Source organism: Panicum virgatum, chromosome 9K (assembly GCF_016808335.1).
Source record: "Panicum virgatum strain AP13 chromosome 9K, P.virgatum_v5, whole genome shotgun sequence".
NCBI lineage: Eukaryota > Viridiplantae > Streptophyta > Magnoliopsida > Poales > Poaceae > Panicum > Panicum virgatum.
Window position 1 is genome coordinate 26,863,216 of NC_053144.1, and position 18,956 is coordinate 26,882,171.

The 18,956-nt window shown below is 48.4% G+C and overlaps 2 protein-coding genes and 1 long non-coding RNA gene across 10 annotated transcripts; 1 reads left to right on the plus strand and 2 right to left on the minus strand.

The window, feature by feature from the left end:
* Positions 1–1,409: 1,409 nt before the first annotated feature.
* On the minus strand, positions 1,410–8,524 carry LOC120651048. Of its 7 annotated transcripts, XM_039928385.1 has the most exons (4): positions 3,008–8,524; positions 2,533–2,916; positions 2,257–2,297; positions 1,410–1,787 (listed from the first exon to the last, which is right to left on the minus strand). In XM_039928385.1, exons 1-3 carry the CDS (start codon positions 3,480–3,482, stop codon positions 2,275–2,277), a joined length of 882 nt encoding a protein of 293 aa, XP_039784319.1. In that variant the 5' UTR covers positions 3,483–8,524; the 3' UTR covers positions 1,410–1,787; positions 2,257–2,274. The 7 variants fall into 7 exon arrangements, with proteins under 7 accessions (XP_039784319.1, XP_039784318.1, XP_039784317.1 ...); XM_039928383.1 differs by lacking the exon at positions 2,257–2,297 and having other exon boundaries at positions 1,464–1,787; positions 2,533–6,387; positions 7,348–8,524; XM_039928382.1 differs by lacking the exon at positions 2,257–2,297 and having other exon boundaries at positions 1,464–1,787; positions 2,533–6,387; positions 6,485–8,524.
* Positions 8,525–9,927: 1,403 nt separating this feature from the next.
* Positions 9,928–11,749, plus strand: LOC120651049. 2 transcript variants are annotated; one of them, XR_005665910.1, is made up of 3 exons: positions 9,928–10,664; positions 10,738–10,917; positions 11,111–11,749. It is a non-coding gene; the product is annotated as an uncharacterized LOC120651049 (long non-coding RNA). The 2 variants fall into 2 exon arrangements; XR_005665909.1 differs by having other exon boundaries at positions 9,928–10,917.
* A 3,226-nt stretch (positions 11,750–14,975) lies between these two features.
* LOC120651051 (chitinase 2-like) lies at positions 14,976–16,232 on the minus strand. The gene has a single exon (XM_039928386.1). The coding sequence runs from the start codon at positions 16,094–16,096 to the stop codon at positions 15,170–15,172; it is 927 nt and encodes a 308-aa protein (XP_039784320.1). The 5' UTR covers positions 16,097–16,232; the 3' UTR covers positions 14,976–15,169.
* Between the last annotated feature and the right edge of the window lie 2,724 nt (positions 16,233–18,956).

Below are 18,956 nucleotides of genomic sequence, written 5' to 3' on the forward strand. Positions count from 1 at the left end.
AGCAATGAAAGAGAGCTAGAAGTCCGAATGCATACTTTGTTTAGTTGATTCTCATGGCTAGCAGAATAAGTTACACTTCTCAAATGTAATAAAGATGGAAATTGTTTGCATAGGGTGAAAACTGATGTGCCTTGTTATTCTTTGATGATGTCAATTCTTTTTTCCCCTTGAGTTTCACCTGTGCGGCTGTGCACAAGCTAAATTGAGTCAAATGGTTTCTGTCCTGAGTTTGTTATGGTTTCAAGATTCACACACATAAATTGTCTTAATTCCAATGTTCACCAGATTGGCCACAAAAGTAAATATCCAATCAGAATGTTGAAACACACCAAAATTATATAGGAACAGCACGGAACTTATGAAATTGCAGTGTTTTGATTTCACAATGCTCATTTTCTAGGGCCTATACTTTTCTAGAAGAGGAAGGAACAATATGCAGATTTCAGATATTCATGACAAGCAAGAATGTTGGACAACATATAGTCACTGACCAAGTAGGCCAATTCAGGGGTAAACATCTCGATATGACTTTTGGCTTTCATAAATACATCAAGGTGCACAGCAACACAGATTGACAACTAAATCATGAGCAAAGTTTCAATTCAGCATGACACTATTCACTCATTTCCAGAAGGAACCCCTGCTAAGAAACACATGACAAAAACTTCAGTAAGTCAAAACAGAAGCCCCAACATTGTTCATGCTTTGAGACATGCATTTGACAAGGCAAACCATGATTCACCCTCACTAGTCACTACCTTCTGCAAACTTGTTAAATTCAAACTGGAACTCAAAGCACTGAAACATACTGATGAATGAGCAAAGTGAAACGAACAAAGAGGAATGAAATTGTATGAACAGAGGAAGGGGAGTCTGAATATACATATGATTTATCAAGCCTAGCAAAATAATTTACAAAGCTTCAGATGTAACAAGATGAAAATTGGTATAGACTGGAGTAAACTGATGTTGTAACGTCAAAAAAGAAAAAAGGAAAACTGATGTGCTTTGTTATTCTTCGATGAAACACACTAACTGTGTTGTAATTTCAGGATTCATGCATATACAAATTGTCTGACTTATGTTAAATATGTTGGCCACAAAAGTATATATCACAACAATGAATTAACAGTGTTTTGGCTATCCAATCAACTACAAGCCACAAGATGTTGAAACACACTAAATTTATGTAGGAACACCATGGACTAGGGAGCACATGAAACTGCAGTGTTTTGATTTCTAATGCTCATTTGATTGGGCTTCCAAATTCTATGAAAAGGATGGAATAATATGCACGTTTCAGGTTTTCATCACATGGAATAATATGCACGTTTCAGGTTTTCATCACAAACAGGAATCCAGGAGCACATATAGTCACAGACCATCACAAGCAAGAATCCTGGAGCACATATAGTCACAGACCATCACAAGCAGGTATCCTGAAGCACCAAGCACATAGAGTCAGACCAAGTAGCACAATGCTGGGGTAAACAAAGCCCGACATAACTTTGGATTTTTGGAGACACAGAACAAGTGAAAAAGTTTAATGGAAACACAGAGCATAAAGGCTAACATATTAAGGCCAACAACAATCTCATGGATGCAAAAGGTGCTGTCTCATCATAGATCTGATGCTATTTACCATTACTACCACCCATTTCCCCCTTGCTCGATCTCTCAGATGACATGAGCACACCAACTTCGAAATTTGCAAACCCTCATCATAGGTGTTCATGCACATCAGCCACCGGCACTTGCTCCCTTGCCTGTAAAAGCTGCTCCCAAAACTGCAGAAATTTACAATTTTTAAGAACAACATTAGATGATTTAGGAATCAACTTTCCCCTTGATGAAGAATTACTTGTCACAAACTAAAGAGAAGTTAACAGCAACATTTGCACCAACTCAATAGAAGACAATGGACTCAAGTTGAAGATAATAGGTCCCTTGATATAGCACTGATATCATCAACCATTCGGATGTTATTAAGTCACATTGACAGATCGGAGCTAATAAATGAACAAGATCAAAGATAGACATGATGTCAAAGTACATAATGTCTTTTTTATTATCTCTACTACTACAGACCTTCCTTGGTTGAGGCTTAAATTGTCAGTGCAGTACCATCAGAACAAAACAAGCATAATAAATTTAACACTGATATCACCAACCAATTGGATTTTCTTAAATCACATTGACAGATGGAGCATAATGGGTGAATAGTATCAAAGATAGACACAATGTCTAAGTAATCACCTTTTTCTATTAGCCCTCCTACTCAAACCTGCAGACCCTCCCTGGCTTAGGCTAAGTTGTCAGGGCCGTACCATCAAAACAAAACAAGTTCCATAGATGATCCAACATAAAAAGATTCAGGTAGGATAAAACCAGTTTGATAACAGATTGTGATATTCCACTTTTGCAAAATAGTTATTCTTGAGCACACCATCCAGGCATCCAAAAATGCATGTAGCCATTTCATATACTGCTCATTCAGAATATTGTAAAACCAAAAACTAAGTGAGGGTGTACCTGGAGTGTAAAAGCTCATGTATGGAACAACATTGTAGATAGTATGGCCCTTGTACAACTTCTTCACCTCGCAGGTCTTGACATGAACTGTGTAGAGGACATTGTTTGCCCAGAAGAAAAGGAGACCAATGCGATACGCAAAGCCAACCACATAAGGTCGTTCAGCTGACCCAAAGAAGGCGTCAACAGGGAGCAACCTCTCGAGCTTAATGACTCTGGTTTGTATCCACCTAGAAGAATAACCAGTATCCTCCCTGGACCAAATGTAGAGCTTGTAATCACGACGTATGGTGGCAATTCCCAGTGCACCACCCTCCGTGGTTGTGAACACTCTTGGCTTACTACGCACGCATCCGGTTGGGAGTTCCATCCGAGAGATTTGTCCTGATTGCAGATCATACTTGAGCACTGTCTGACAATACAAACCCAAAATAGAGTGCATTCCCCACACACGCTGGGCATCCGTTCGGCGCACCTGATGAAGCCAGGGGAGACTCTTTTGCTCCATGTAGCAGATTCGGATGAGTAGGTGCACAAGTAGCTGTCCATCGCTTGAGGATCATCGACGACGACAACAACCACGAGGAAGGGTCCACGGTGGCAATCAAGGTGGTCGCAAGCGCCAGTGGTGACAAAGCAGAGAACCGCAGCAGCCATGCAGAACAGTCCAAGCGACCGCGATGGCGACGGCGACGGGCTGGGCACCTCCCGCTGCTCCTTGGTGACCGCTGCTCCTTGGTGACGAGATCCCAGACCAGGAGGTCGACGCAGTTAGGATCCGCGGGCTGCTGCTGGAGGAGGACGTGGCCGTGGCGGGCGTCGAGCACGCGCCAGCTGCGGGTCTCGGCGTGCCGCAGGCAGAAGGCGGCCGTGGGCACGCAGCGGGAGCGGGACACGCCGGAGGCATCAGCGTCGGCATCGGCCCGGATGTTGAGGAGGAACCCCAGCATCGGGGGCGTGCGGTGGAACTCGCGGAACCTGCGCCGGAAGCCCGGGCCCGAGACGAGGCGGCACCAGAACAGCTGTCCCACACAACTTGCACAAAAGACCCTATGAAATAAACAATTACAGAAAAGACCTCCAGATCTCCTGTGCTTGCCGTCATCGTCTGTCGTCTTCAACCACCGCCAGCAGCCAAGCCAACAGCAGATCAGGAAGGAAGAAAATGAACACCGTAGCCAGAAGAAGTACCATCGCAAGAAAGCTTTGAAACGAGCAGCAGTAGATCTTGACGTAGAAAGGACATCGGCCGGGGACTCGCCCCGTACTCCTCTGACCGAAGCCCTGCACAACTCGCCGGCAGGCAGCCAGGAAGAAGCACAAGGCCACCCACCCACCAACCACGAATCCAACAGCCATCCCTCTGCATCGAGCTGCTAGCAATCTTCCGCCATCGCCACGGAAGAACAAGCAAACTCCAGTGCAAAGGCTATCCCAACCCGACTGTTGGGGATCGCCTCCTCCCGAAGGTGGCGTGACACAAAGGAGTACCGAAGGTTCCCGAAGGTCCCCCAAGGGTATGCCGAAGCTTCAGCGAAGATGACGAAGCATCAACCCGAAGATTCTTCGAAGATGATGAAGCATCGAAGAGTTCGTCGAGGTTCGGCGCCAGAAGATGGTACCCTGAGTCGCCGGGATGCTTCGGGTAGCGCGGAGGCGAAAAATGATGAAGGTGAAGTCCCTCGAAGCTTGTCGAAGGTCGTCGCTAAGGGTCGTCGAACATCACGGAACCCGGAGGTCCACACTCTCGAAGGTTGCGACAAGAACCTTCGGGTGCGGCGGGCGACTCAAGAGTGGAGAACGATGAAGGCGGCGCCACACTAAGCTTGTCAAGGACCGCTACCGAAGGTTCCCGAGGGGCAAAAAACACGTGATCCGGGTGGGAGTATCCAAGTCGGACAGTCCAACCTAGGGAAATTACCAAATACCCCTGTTGTAACCTCTTGACCTTCGTGGGGACCAGAGGGGCATTTCTGGAAAGATGTAATAAGGTTGGGGGTATAAATACCCCCTCCCACCCAACGTTGTACGGGTTGGAACATTTCGTACTGGCAATAGTGCAATTTCCATTGTGCAATTTGTGTTCTAGTGTTTTAACCTTCGTTTAAAGAGTTTTTTCTCTGTCTGGTGATCGGCCCAAAGATCCCAACACCGACATCTCCAAAGAAACCCAAGATTGGGAAGCCCCCAAACTCACAGATCCAACACCGGCACCGGAGAACGCACCGATGAAGAAGAGAGTGATCTGGAGTACCTTATTCCACGAAGCTGACGACGTCTTCCCCAACCAATCGCCGGCGGGAATCGAAGACCTCACAAGACAGCCGGAGTGCACGATGCCGGAGCCGCCTCGGAGGGACCAAAACTCCCCCTCAGCAACGAAGCATGAAGCACCGTCGAGGAGAAGGAGGAGGACCCAGCAGTGACCATCGCCGGAGGAAGCGCCGACCACGCCACCGCCGCCACCGAAGAAGCACAACTGGGAAACAGGGTTTCCAGGGTTTGGTGATTTGGGCCGAGGCAAGCCGCAACCGCAAGCGAGGGAGAGAAGAGAAAGACGAATGCTGCAGTGGGCCCGGGAGACGGCAAGACTGACAATGGGCCCCGCAAGTGACAGAGTCAAACATTTTATTGGACTGCAGCATACGAATCGCCTTGCGTTCAGTGAAAAACAAACACAAACATTGAATCAAAAAAACACAAACACAAACACAATCATACACAGATGAAATTGATCCAACATACAGAAATTGATTTTGGTGCACGTGCAGGCGCCACAACAGAAATTGATCCAAGACACTCTTCAGTTCAATACATTCTCGTCACACAAGGATGGACTGGCTTACTGGAACTGAACATTTCATGATTCATGACCACATTCTACAAGAATAACTAGATGCTTCTTGGCAACCTTGTTCCAATCGGTGAAAAGCATGGACTCACAAGAGTAACCTAAATCCAAAAGCTAAACTGGAATTGGGATACTGGATATTCACTAGATTACTGAACCCCCAGAGGGGGTGTCAGAATAGTAATAGTTGTCCTGACATAGAGCTCATTATATATATGCAGCACAATCCCCTCTCGACCAAGAACCTCAGGCACGAAAATTCACTGACAAAGATATATAATAGTTAGCGCCTCCAGTTAGCCTTTTACTTAGGTCTACTTAGGTACCTAACAGGCAGCACACGTTACAAGTGCTAACTCATTACCATTTGCCAAGAGGAGAGCAGAATACCAGGCACGCACACCTTGGTGTCCAAGTTTAAATTTGGAGACAATTTATAATTTGTCACACAATCTGGCTATCTCACACAACTGCCAATCCTGAATCACCACATGCAATGTTTTAAAGGCGGTAAGGCGAGGCAAGCGACCCCCTTCTAGCCGCCTAGGTGACGCCATATAACCATATTAATATATAAGTTAACTAAAAATTCAAAAGCAAATCAGACATTAATATTGCCAATTCTTAGCATGTAATACAATAATAAGTGGTGCTAGTAGACTACTAGTGCACAACATCAAATAGTACGATAGCAACTCTGAGATCTCTCATCTCTTAATGGCCATAAACTGGTCTCTAGTGACTTAATGTAACATAATTAATAGTAATGCACTGCTGCTAGCACAGAACTGAATGTAACATAATTAATAGTAATGCACTGCTGCTAGCACAGAACTGAAATCTCTAATCAATGTCATCTAGGGACGCTGTCCTCCTGCTAGTTTCCATGTCACCTCTCATCTCCTTTCTAATTGCAGCAGTAGTCATTGTGCATATTTTTGTATCTCCAGAGCCACCAGCTAGATGTTGCTTCAACCTTTGAATCAACAAAGATGTACTCATAACTACAGAAGAACAATCTCAGTTAAGCATAGGTGTCATCAATCATCATCCACATTTCTACGTCGTTAACTGATAACCATTCACAGCAAAGGAACATACGGGGTTTCAGGAAGGCACCATATGGATTTCAGAATGTAGGAGGCCATGCGAGAAGTGGCTTCCCTTCTTTTGGATACCCTCCTATCCCAGCTTAAAGTGGAAACATAATTTATAATTTGTCATGCAACTTGGTTGCACTCAGCATTTTATTGATCTCACTATTGGTGAAAACCCAAATCTCATAAAATTATAAATTGAAACACAACTTTAGTGGCACTCAGGATTTATCCCATGCAGGTAAATCCTGAACTGCCACATGAATAGAGTGCTATGTTTTCAGCTGCCCAAAATTTTGATCAGTTGTCCTGACATCAATGCTATCCATTTCAGGTGTGACTAATGAATAAGACATGCATATCTAGTGATTTCTAAGGATGTTCAATTGCAAAGAAAAAATGACGCAGGAGTGACACAATAATGTTGCCCAAATAATGAATAAGCCATGTATATCTAGTGATCTGCAATGATGCTCCAATGCAAAAAAAAAAATGTACTCCCTCCGTATCACAATTAGAAGACGTTTAGGACAGCGACACGGTCTCCAAAGCACAACTTTGACTTCTCTTTTCTATAAAAATATTTATTGGAAAGTTATATATGTATATTTTTATGAAAGTAATTTTCAAGACAAATCTATTGATATAATTTTCACATTTCCAAACTCAACGACTTAAAAATTATTCATGATTTATATTCCCAATGTTTGACCAAAACCTTGTCCAAAACATCTTCTAAATGCGATACGGAGGGAGTATGCAGGAGCGACAGTAATGATGTTGCGTTTTGATAAACTCGTGATTCTTGAGGAAGCTAAGGTAAGTTGGTACTGGAATAGGGATAATCAGGATGTCTGAGAAAAGTACCTGGAGTGCAGAAGTCGATGTAGGGAACAATGCGGGAGATGCATGCTGTCTTATAGAACACCTTCACCTGAGCAGACCTTATGTCGACACTCAAGATTCCATTATCTCCAGCGTACATGAAAGCAAGACTATTCTCTCCCGCAAAGTCGATCAAAAAAGGTGGAATGGCCGATGGGACATAAATACCACATTTTTCGAGATCAATGGTTTTGGTTCGTCCCCATCCAAATTATTCGTCTGTTGACAGTATGTAAAGTGTAGTAAACTCACGCAGCACTGCTAATCCTAGCTGCCCATCCTCCATGGCGGCAAGTTGAATTCGCTCAGAGTGGGTATTTGCCTCGCGTGAGAGCATAACAGGTGGCTCCATCACAGAAAATTCCCGTGTGCCCAAATCATACTTGAGGATTTTATTTCCCCATTTTAACATGGAGTAGAGTGCATTCCCGACATGGGCGCTGCGCTCCTCACTGTACTCATCAAGACGGCAGGCCCAGCCGAGATGCCGAGCAAAGGTGATTTTACTCCACGCGCCAGCCTGCGATGAGTAGACGCAGGAGAACATACCGTTGGGGTAATCGCCGATGAGGACAACGGTGAAGTGCCCACGGTGGCAATCGACGTCGTGGTCGCACGAGCCGGCGGGGGCGGCGCAGAGCACGGTGGCTCTCCAGATCCACTCGTCGCAGAAGCCCTTTGGCGTCGGCAGCACCACCTGGTGGCCCGAGACGGGGTACCAGACGACGAGGCCAAATCTGCGTAGCACGATGCCGAACATCACCGGGGAGACGCGGAGGAGGACGCGGCCGTGGCGCGCGTCCACCGGGCGCAGCTCGCGGTGGTCGGCGCCGCGGGGGTTGGGTCGGAAGGAGGACGCGGGGACGAAGCTGGTGGAGAAGCCGTCGCCGTCCCTGTGGTCGCAGAAGAAGCCCAGCGTCGGGGGCGTGCGGTGGAGGGCGCGGTACCTGCGGCGGAAGCCGGGGCCGGTGGCGAGACGGCACCACCGCTTCTGGGCGACGGCAGCGCGCGCGAGGGTCGCGGGGTCGGACGGCGGGATGCGGAGGAGGATCTCCTCGACGAGCTCCTCCGGCAGCGGTGCCGGCGGCGGCGGACCCATCCTTGCTGGTTCGATTGGTGGGACAGCAGCGGGCTGCATCTCCATCTCCATGTTGTTGGCACAAGGCCACAAGGGGTCCGTCACCTTGCCTTTGAGCCCAATGGGCTATACCGTCACCGGAGAGGCCCAGCAGGTGCTCAACTACCGCGGTTTTTTATTTTTATATTTTTTATTTTCATTTTTTACAAAAATATATTTTTGTTTTCGAAATTTACAGGAATATACCCCGGCCGCCCCGCTGCCAGGACCTGGTTGCCCGCTGCGGGGCGGCAGAGACTTTTATGCAAAAAAATTTACAAAAATATTTACGTGCAGATCCCTGAGGGCCGGGCGACCGGCCCGTGTGGTCGCCCCCAACGATTCCCGCCCCCGGCCGCTTTCCCTCCTCGCAACTTGTTGCTTGGATGGTTCGAGGCCCTAGCGCCTAGCCCGGGCATCAGGCCACGGGTGGGTGCCTGGCAAAGACTCGGTTTGTCTTATCTTAAAGCCTAAACAAATACGGCACCCCGCTGCACTGCTGCAGGCGTGTCACGACTCACGAGCGACTGCCGTGGTTTGTTCGGCGCTTCGGTGATGAAGGGACAGCGAGCGGCAAGCGGGCAAGGTGGGTGCGGAGCAGGACGGGTTTGGTTTGGTTTGGTTTGGTCCGGCAGCTCCTCCCAATTAACTCCCCGTTCTCAACTTGTTTTTCTTTTCTTTTTTTTCCAGAAGGAACTGCTACGATCAAATCAAACTCGTCTTTCTCGATGGGGTCGCTTCGCGACGCCACGGCACTTGTTTTCTCTGAAGGAGCCAGTAGACCGTGTGGATGCTTTTCATTGCAGCATCCGGAGTCAGGTCACGCCACTAGGTCAGGCCGGTACATACGGTGCCGGTCCCGCAAGGGGCGGGCGACGCACTGCAGCACGCTGATGGAGACTTGTAGCCGGCTGCCGGGCGGCCTGGGGCCGGCCTCCAGAGATCTGCGCGCAAATATTTTCGTAAATTTTTTTGCACAAAAACCCCTGCCGCCCCCCAGCGGGGCGATTAGGTCCCGGTCGCCCGGCAGCGGGACGGCCGGGATATATTCCTGTAAATTTCGAAAATAAAAATGTATTTTTGTAAAAAATGAAAATTTAAAATTTAAAAATAAGAAAACCGCCTCAACTACCTAGGCCCATCTTAATACAGGCCCTATGTGTTGTGGTTTTTGGGTCCGCTGGGCTTCGGCTCTTGTAACGCAGCTTTTTCTGATATCTCTTCTCTATCTCTATCTCTACTATAAAAAAAAATTAAAAAAGTTAAAGGTGACAAAAATTTCAGCGGTCGGTCGTCTTTCGTCATTTGGTTTTGGTCCCGTCCGCCCCAGCCCGCCCACCTCTCCCGTAGCTTCCGTTCAAAAAAAAACAAAAACGGGATCTCATCCCTTCCATCCTCCGCCCGCCGCCGCGCGCGGGCTCCTCCGCCCGTCGCCGCGCGCGCCGTCCTCCACCCGCCGCAGCTCGCTCCTCCACCCGCCCCCGCCGTGCGCGTCGTCCTCCATCCTACGCCAGCCCGCCCGCCCACCGGTGCGCGCCCGCCAGCCGTCCTCCGAGGGCCGGCGCGCCCTCCTGCCCCACGCCCGATTCAAAATTCATCGCTCCCCCTGCCCCAAATCACGTCGCCCCTCCCCGACGCCGCACGACATCACACGCCATCCCGTCTGCTTCGTCCCGGCCGCCGTTTCGTCCTCGGCGCCGTCCTCACCCAGCCGCCGGTCTCTCCCGGCCATCGTCCGCGCCATCCCAGTCGTCGATCCGCGTCCCCGGCCGCCGTCTGCGCCGTCCTCATCGCGCCACCGCCTCGTCCCCGGCGGAGCCGCGCCCCGGCAGATTCGGCCGCCAATCCACACCCAGGAGTCGCTACATCCCTGGCCACCGTCCGCGGCTATAGAGCCGGTCCACGCCGTCCCCGGCCTCCGTTCGTGCTGTCCCGCCCGCCGTCCATGCCGATCCGCGCCCAGGGAATAGAAGCAAGAAGCGGAGGAGGAATCGCTCCCCACCACCGCCGCTGCCGGCACCGGTGCCGGTGATGGGAGCGACGTGAGCCACGAGAAGTGGCAGCGCTGGGGAACCTCCTCGACGCTTCCAGCTGCAGGGTCGCCGTCGTCCGCGAGCTACTCGAGATGGTGGCCGCCGCCGGAGAGAAGATGCGCTTCGGGGGTGTCGGCTCCAAGCTAAAAGTGACGCCACCTTCTTTGACTTCTGTTTTATTCAGCCCCTCTTGTTCTTGAAGCTTCTGTGCGAACAATGTAGGAGCTGAACTCCTGGCAAGGCTACTGGCTTACTGGCTTCGTAGTCTGATTTTTTTTCTCGGGAGCAAGAAGCATAGGGCAAGAAGCATGGGGCTGTCTACGAGACGCTTGGCGACTCCAACCAGAAGCTGCATTATTTCTCGGGGCGGCAGATTAGAGCAGAGGGGATTTGTGCCAGAAGGTAACGTGATGTCCAATCTCTTTTACGTAAGCACTTGAGTACTGATACAACAATGTAGCATTTTGGGGTTTGTTGTTCGTAGGACATTGTGACTGAACCTGGAATTTGTTGACATTTTACATCTTTCTGCTTGTTCTTGTCTCCTCTCTTTGAGGAGTCTGTCTAACTGATCCATTTACTTCTGAAATTGCAGTGGTGGTTACCAACTGAAGACTGTATGTACGCAAATATTGTTCCCTGCAATCTTTGGAGGGGGATAAAATTCTGGTTGTACATGCACCTGAAGGTTTGTCCAAAAAGCAAAGAGGGTTGTGCAGTTTTTATTTCTGTATCCTCCTATTGTGTTTGAGCCCATAAGCATGTTGGTTTTAGCAGGACTTTTTGAACCAAAATAACACTGGAAAGTTACTTTGGTAAGTATTCGGCATCCCAGCTGCACGGCTATGCCTCTTTGGTATCCAGGAGCATGAAAATATAATGCAAGATGCATTTGATCGTTCAGCTGATCTTAAATCCATATTTGTTTTCCATATTGTTGAACAATATTGTTTCAAATGTTTGCCTTGATTTAGTCATTTCTGTTTGGTAGTTTAGATTACCCTTCACTTGCTGCAATCGATCCTCTGGCGAGTTGTAAATTCTTGCTAGGTCCGCAAAGCATTCTTTTGTCTACTAAGCTCAACAGATGTGGTTAATCCTACTTAGGATACAGATACACCATACTTTTAGATTGGTGCTCTTTCGATTGTTGTGATTGCTTGTCGCTGAAAGAACAAGTACTTTTGTATGGCTTTCCAGTGGAACAAAGAGAACTGATGATTAGTGTTGATAACTCTGATAGCATTGTCCCTATTCTGAACCTAGATATTAGTATTAGTTTAAGAGGTCAATAGCTATAAATCACCGTGTCGGCATAAATCTTGAGTCTTGTTACTATTGCATTTAGCTGGTATGCTTGTTTCATGCGGCTACGTTATTAAAGCCGATATGTTTGTTTTCTTTGAGCAAAGCACCTTCCTTTTGGAAACTGTATTATGGTCACCCTGAATTGGGGAATCTTTGTGCAGCCCGCCAATCACTCCAAAGCATCACACTGCCCCAACAATAACTCATCCTTCTACGATTCTGGGATGTCTCGGGTGAGTTTTTCGTGTTGCCTATTCGTGTTCTAAATAACTATAGTTAAGCTTGGGTGTCAACTTGTTTCTGCAATTAAGGATGATGGGTCTTAACTGAAAATCAAATGTGAGGTGTGTGTGCCCTGTACTTCTTGGTATTATGATCAAATTTGAGGTGTGTGCCCTGTACTTCAAGGCATTATGATCAAATAATAGGAAGACTGTGGTGATTATTAGAAAGCATATATAATTAGGCACTATTCCATGCCATGTATGATTTTTAATTTGCATCGTATGATAAGATGCTTGCTTCATATGCTATTGAGAAAACATGATTTGCTTTAACCATATTTTGAACTATCAATCAAATGTCGTGATGCATTTACAGGTAGCAATTTATTATGGAAATGTGCTTCTCTCTTCGCTTGAAGAAGTCATCAGGTTTCAATTGCTGAGATTGGGATCTGTGAGGAATGCCTGAACTTGGTAGTCATATAAACTTGATTGAGCTTTTTTTAAAAATATAGATTTGGTTGTCATTTTAAAATCATGGCCCACTTTTCCTGTAGCTTTTCATGCCCAAAGTGAGTAGTAAATTTGATGAGACCGTGTAGATGATTTGAAAAGAAGTCAGCATTACACATTCTCCTCTTGCCTTTCATTTCTGAATCTAATGTTTGTTTCAATTGTACATGCATGGCTAAATTTGTACAGTGCATTTGTGCAAACACCCCTGATGATGTGTTGAGATCTTTTTTCCAGTCATTGCTCAGATTACTAATGTGGGCTCTAACTATGCACATCTATTCGTTTTCCATGTACCCTCTCACGAGGGATTCTCCGAGACTAATTAGGAAGCCAGCTTCAGCAAAGAGAAGACCTACCTAGACTGAATAGAGAGCTGCTAATTTTTCTCTATTTACCTTTTCTTTATAAAATTTTTATAAAAAGAAAAGATTGGTACTGGTCCCACCTTAAATTGGTACCGTCCCTAACAATATTTTATTTTCTAGTATCTTTTATTTATTGTGTATCTCATGTTTTTCCACCATTAGATTTTTTTTAGATAATGGGAAAGAGAGTACCCAGCCTTGACCTCAAAAGAGGCTACAGCCGATTATTACAAATTTTTCAAAACATCCGTATGCGAGAACACTGATAAGACTAACAGACAACCCGAAAGTTTTGATGAAGATGTTTATTAAGAGCAAATCCTATTGCTAAACCTCCAACCATGGTTGGCAAAGAACTACATGATCAAAACCTCCATGGTTTGACATGCCTTCTGTAACGCCTTCTCGTCTTCATCACGCCTTTGTAGCTGTGCCCAAAATCTGAGCCAATGGGTGCCTCGATAAAGTACCTGCATATAAGTTTTAGTTGGAGATTTGTCAAACACCACATCATTCCTACTAAGCCAAATAGCCCAACATAAAGCAGATGCTCCTACTAATAGTTGTCTTTTTAACTTGTTCTAGCCCCCCTAAGATTAAAGTATCAGAAGACTCAATGGATGGCCTATAAATTCCCCCAAACCCCTATATTAAAAAACACACCCCCAAACCCCTGTAAAACTTGTAATAAAAAACATAAGTCATTTTTTAAGTACTTTTGATTTTTTTTTTTGCAAACAGGTTATATCTGTATTTCATTAAGAGGAAAGAGTTTACAAACACACCGGGGATGCAAATGGCGAGAGACCATTAACACCCCCCAAACCAGAGACCTAAAACTACAGGATACAACTTAGAAAAAATTACATAGCAGTTGATCGTTGCGACCAAAGAGCGCTGATGACTGAAAAAGGAGCAAATCCTGCCATTGCCCATTCCTCCCCTTCACTGAAAGCTGCCTGAATCACCAACAGCGATGGAGCCGCCGAGCGGCCGAACGTTCTGCAGTTTCTTTCTTTCCATAGCACTACTACAAAAACGATTTCTGCTGACATTGCCTTTTTTTTACAGGCGGTCCATAAAAAAGTGACGCCTGTAAAGAAAAATCAGTGGGCCCGAAAAGAAATCCGCCTGTACAAATCGATTTGGAATTTATTATTTTAAGTTTTTCAAACGACCTCAGATGGAATTTTCACCAAAATGAAAGTTGTAGATCTCAAAAAGTTACGAAACTTTGTAGTTTACAACATTTTTTTGAAATCATTTAGACTCCCAAAATTGCATTTGAATTTCTCAAATTTGAAATTCAATTTTTGTAAATGACCTCGGATGAAAAAACTTACAACACCAAAGTTGTAGATCTCAAAAAGTTATGAAACTTTGTAGTTATGAACTTTTTCATTTGAATTCATTTAGAGCTTCAAATAGTCATTTTAATACTGGCTGAGCATAGAATAAAACCAAGTGGTATCACAATACAACACAAGAGTCATGTGGGTGGAGTGGTTAGAGGAGGGTACGTGCGAGGCACAGGTCGAAATAGCAGCAATTTATTTTACAAGAACCATAACAGGGAGGAACTGAAGCTTCCAAGCTGTCTCTAGCAAAAATGACACTTAATCCAAGTTCCATGAGCTGCAATCGGACATAGATATAGGTTTAGAGCTTTGAACCACTATAAATAGAAGCCCCAAAAGGCAGAGTCATCTTAGAAGAAGAAAGCTTCAACATCCGATCCACATCCACCAAGAGATGCCACAGAACTAGAGAAGGGAGACTGAAGAAAAACTCAGCAATTCAACAATTACAAACACTAGTGCTGGAGAAAGTCTCCCGTGAAGGCGCTCCACCCTGGTGCAGCCTCAAAAACTCAAACAAAAAGGACACCATAAAGAGGACATATTCAACCAAATAACAAATTGGAACGTGAATGAATAGTACCAAATAATAGTATTTGGTTTTGTATTATTCAATTAGTCTGGACCTAGCAAAAAACAAATGATTCTCAAAGCACAGCTGCATTACAATAGGAAAATAAAAGGCAGAGTAAACGAAGCACACAAACTACAACAGTTTATTCAGCGAAATTCGGAGAGCTCTGCTAACAGTTTATTTAAATAAAGCATAGCTGCATTACAATTGAAATTTTATTCCCCATTCTTGCTCCAACAATATTATTAATCCACTAAATATATAGCCCCCTGATGGAAAATCAAACTGGAACAAAATGAAGCAAGGTGGCTAGTAGCTGGGGGCGTTGGCGAGCAGCGCCTGCGCCTGCGTGTCGAATCTGAACCCTTGGCTCCTGGAATGATCCGCAGCCCAGATGAAGATGCCGTAGAGCTTCCCCTGCGACTGCAGCGTCCGGCAGGCGTTCAGCGACGTGTTGATGGGCACCGAGGTGGTCGTCGGCGCCGTGGTGAAGCTCGCCAGGATGTTCCCCCCGGGGTAGTTGGCGATCTGGTCGTCGAAGTGGCTCACGTACTGCGCCTCCGTCGTGCTGGCGCTGTACGCGTAGAACTGGAAGTTGACGTAGTCGATCACGCTCCCGTAGCCCGCCCACAGCGCCTGGTAATGGCGCTGCACGTCGGCGTTGTCGAACGGCGCGATGGACGCGAACTTGATCACGCCGCTGCTCTTGAGCGCCGTCACCAGGCGGCCGACGCACTCGGCGAAGGTGGCCGGGTCGACCTGGAACTGCTCGTAGTCGATGTCGATGCCGTCGAGGTTGTACTCCTGGACGATGCCAGTGAGGGAGGCGACGGCGTTCTGGACCCACGAGTCGACGGAGGTGATGTTGAAGAACACCGGGCGGCCGTTCACGGTGGCGCCGCCGAGGCTGACGGCGACCCGCACGTTGGGGTTGCTCTGCTTGATGGAGGCCACCGCGGAGGCGCTCAGCACCGAGCTCTGCCAGAAGATGTTGAACCGGCCGTCGGTCGGGGTGGGCGGCTCCGTCGCGGTGGTGTAGTCGATGACGAAGGCGAGGATGAAGTCGAACCGGACGCCGGGGTTGATGGGCACGTCGGTGAACCTGACGCCATTGAAGATGGCGCCGATGTAGTCTCTGAAGAGGTTGGAGTTTGCTGCAGTGGTCATCGTTGGAGCAGCCACAAGAGAGGAGAGAAAAGCTACTGCGATGAGCTTCGAGGAGGCCATTTGTACCATGACGTACTACGTGTAGTTGAGAAATGGTTCGCACGGGTTGGTTTGGTTGGAGAAGGTACAGCTGCAAAATACATGTATTTGTAATACGTGCTGCAGCCGGAAAAGGGCAACGGAGATTAGTACATTTATTATTTTTCAAACAGAAAAAATAAAGAGTAAAGTACACCAGCGGTCCTTAAACTTGTAAGGGTGTGTCATATAGGTCCATCAACTCCGAAAGTGCATTTCTGGGTCCCTAAACTTTTTAAGTCGTTCACCGGAGGTCCATACGCATCCATGTGGGCAGCTAGCGCTGATGTGGCACGCTGACTAGGCGCCACTCTTTCTTCTTCCTCCAGACATGGGTGCCAAGCGGCTCCGCTCGTCCGGCGAGCTCCGCGGCCCCGCTCGGCAGGCGAGCTCCGCGGCGAGGGGGCACCTCCGCTCGAGGGAGGGAGGGCGGCCCTGCGGCTCCGCTCGGCCGACGAGCTCCGCGGCGAGGGGGCGCCTCTGCTCCGCGTCTCCTTCACCGCCGGGTAGCCCCTGGCCCGCGGAACTCGCTGGAGCCACCATCCCGCCCCGCGCCGCCCACGTTGGTAGGAGGTGCGCGAGGAGGCTCGCCGCCGCACCGAGAGAACCGGATCTGGAGGGAGCACCGGCGCGGGGAGGCCGCCGCCGTGCCATGGACCTGCGTGGGCATACGCCATGGCCGCTGCCGCCATGGACTGGAGGGAGGAGTGCCGACGGGAGCTCGAGCCGCGCCATGGCCCCACGGCAGAGCTCGGCCGCGCGCGGAGCTCGATGGGGGCCCGGCAGCCCAGTCTCCACACGCGGCGGAGGAGCTCGAGGGAGAGGGACGGGCGCGGCGCGGGATTGGGAGGAGGGGCGAGCTCGGCCGGCGCCACCGCATGCGCGCTCGCGGGTGCTCGCCGGTGGCCACCTCGTAGGGCTCCGGTGCGGCGCGGGCCTCCGGCCGCCACCGCCTTGGCCCCGCGTGGGTCCGGCCGGGACGGAGCTCCGGGGCCGCGTCCAGGCGCCCTCGAGGCCGACGGGGCACGCTCGCCGGCCGCTTCCTCCGCTCTCGCTGGCCTTGTCGCCGGCGGAAGCCGCGCGCCGCCGCACACCATGGCGGGTGCCTCGGCAAGGACGGTGGCGGGGCGCCGCGGCAAGGGTCGTGGAGGGGTGCCGCGGCGAGCGCGGAGGTCGGCGCGGCGGCGAGGATGGTGGCGGGGCGCCGCGGCGAGGATGGGTGCGGGGTGCCACGGCGAGTGCGGTGGCGGGGCGCGGCAGCGAGTGCGAAGGCGGAGTGCAGCGGTGGCGAGGGCGAAGGCGGCGCACAGCGGCGAGCTGGTGGCGGGGCGCGGGACGAGCGGCGCCAGCGCAGGGAGAGAGGGAGGGTGGGAGCCGTCGGCGCAAGGAGAGAGGATGGGTGGGAGAGAGAGGAAGGGTGGAGAGAGGAAGGAGAGATGCATGAAAGATAAAGATGCCCAATCAGCACGCCATGTCATCAATACTTGCTCACGTGGAGGGGTATGGACCTGCGGTGAACGACTTAAAAAGTTTAGGGACCCAAAAAATGCACTTTCGAAGTTGATGGACCTATATGACACACTCTTACAAGTTTATGGACCTCCCATGCATTTTACTCAAAAATAAATAATGGCGTTGAAAAGTTGAATGGAAGACTAGTATTCCATATCTCTAGTCTGAAATGTAGCCATGTAGGAGATGAGGCCAGAGCCTAGATGTAGAGATGTCAACTTCTCGATTGGGAGGAAGCAGAAAGTGCTCTCAATTGTTGACCCATGATCGGCGCATACACATGCAGTCAATGGATGATACGAAGAAAATAGTAATGTTAGCGGAAAAAATGGAGAAAGAGCAACATACACCACGGAAGCTTCTATGGAGTGGATGTTAGGTGAGAACAAAATCTTGCAGCTGGTAACGAAGAAGTCCCTCGGAGTTGATGTTTAAAGATCTGGCAACAGCACAGAAAAAATGACTAAATCTTGCCGGGCCACATCCACAAGATGCAGTCAGAGGCTAGGTACGTAATACACAACCCAAGTTTCAGTTCACTTCAGATGTCAAATACATGCATCACTATCTTGTCTTGTAATTTAGCGAAGGTACCAAGGAAAAAGTTTGATCTAGTCATTTTCTTGGGTGTGGCCATGTGGGGCTAAACCTTACTTCGCTTTCCCTGTTATTATTAGTTACAGTGACAAGAGAAAACGAAAGGGCAGCTGCTATGTCGGACTGTTTCAAAGGATCACCCATGAACCAATACGTAAGACCAGGTGCAGTCTAAAGAGTTAGGTCTGCTATTTGGATGGATATTCTGGCTTCAGGCTACCAACTTTGACTGAACATGGAAAACAATACACTGAAAAGGACATGACAACGCTATTGAAACAAACAATTTGTTTCTGTAGAGATTTGAGAAGATATGCCTTCAGTGGACCTCTTTACACTATTGAAACAACACTATTGAAACAAACTATTTGCCGTGTGCCCGATAAATGGCACACGGCAAAGGACATGTTTGCCGTGTGCAGTTTGCCGTGTGCAAAAAGGCCTTTGCTGTGTGTTTTGGGCACACGGCAAACAGCCGGCCTCCCGTAGTCGAGTGTGGGGCTTAACTTTAAATCCTTCATTATCTCTGCTATTGTTAGTTACAGTGAAGAGAGAAAAGGAAAGGGCAGCTACTAAGTAGTGTTTCAATGATCTCTAGTGCACTAGTGGATATAAGATTAGGTAAATAGGTCCAATAATTAGGCCTGTTTTTAGATAAATACTGCAAAGAAGCCATTTGATTGAGGTTGTGGATGCATGCCTGGACCATTCAAGTTGGAATTCTCTTGGACGTGAATTTGGC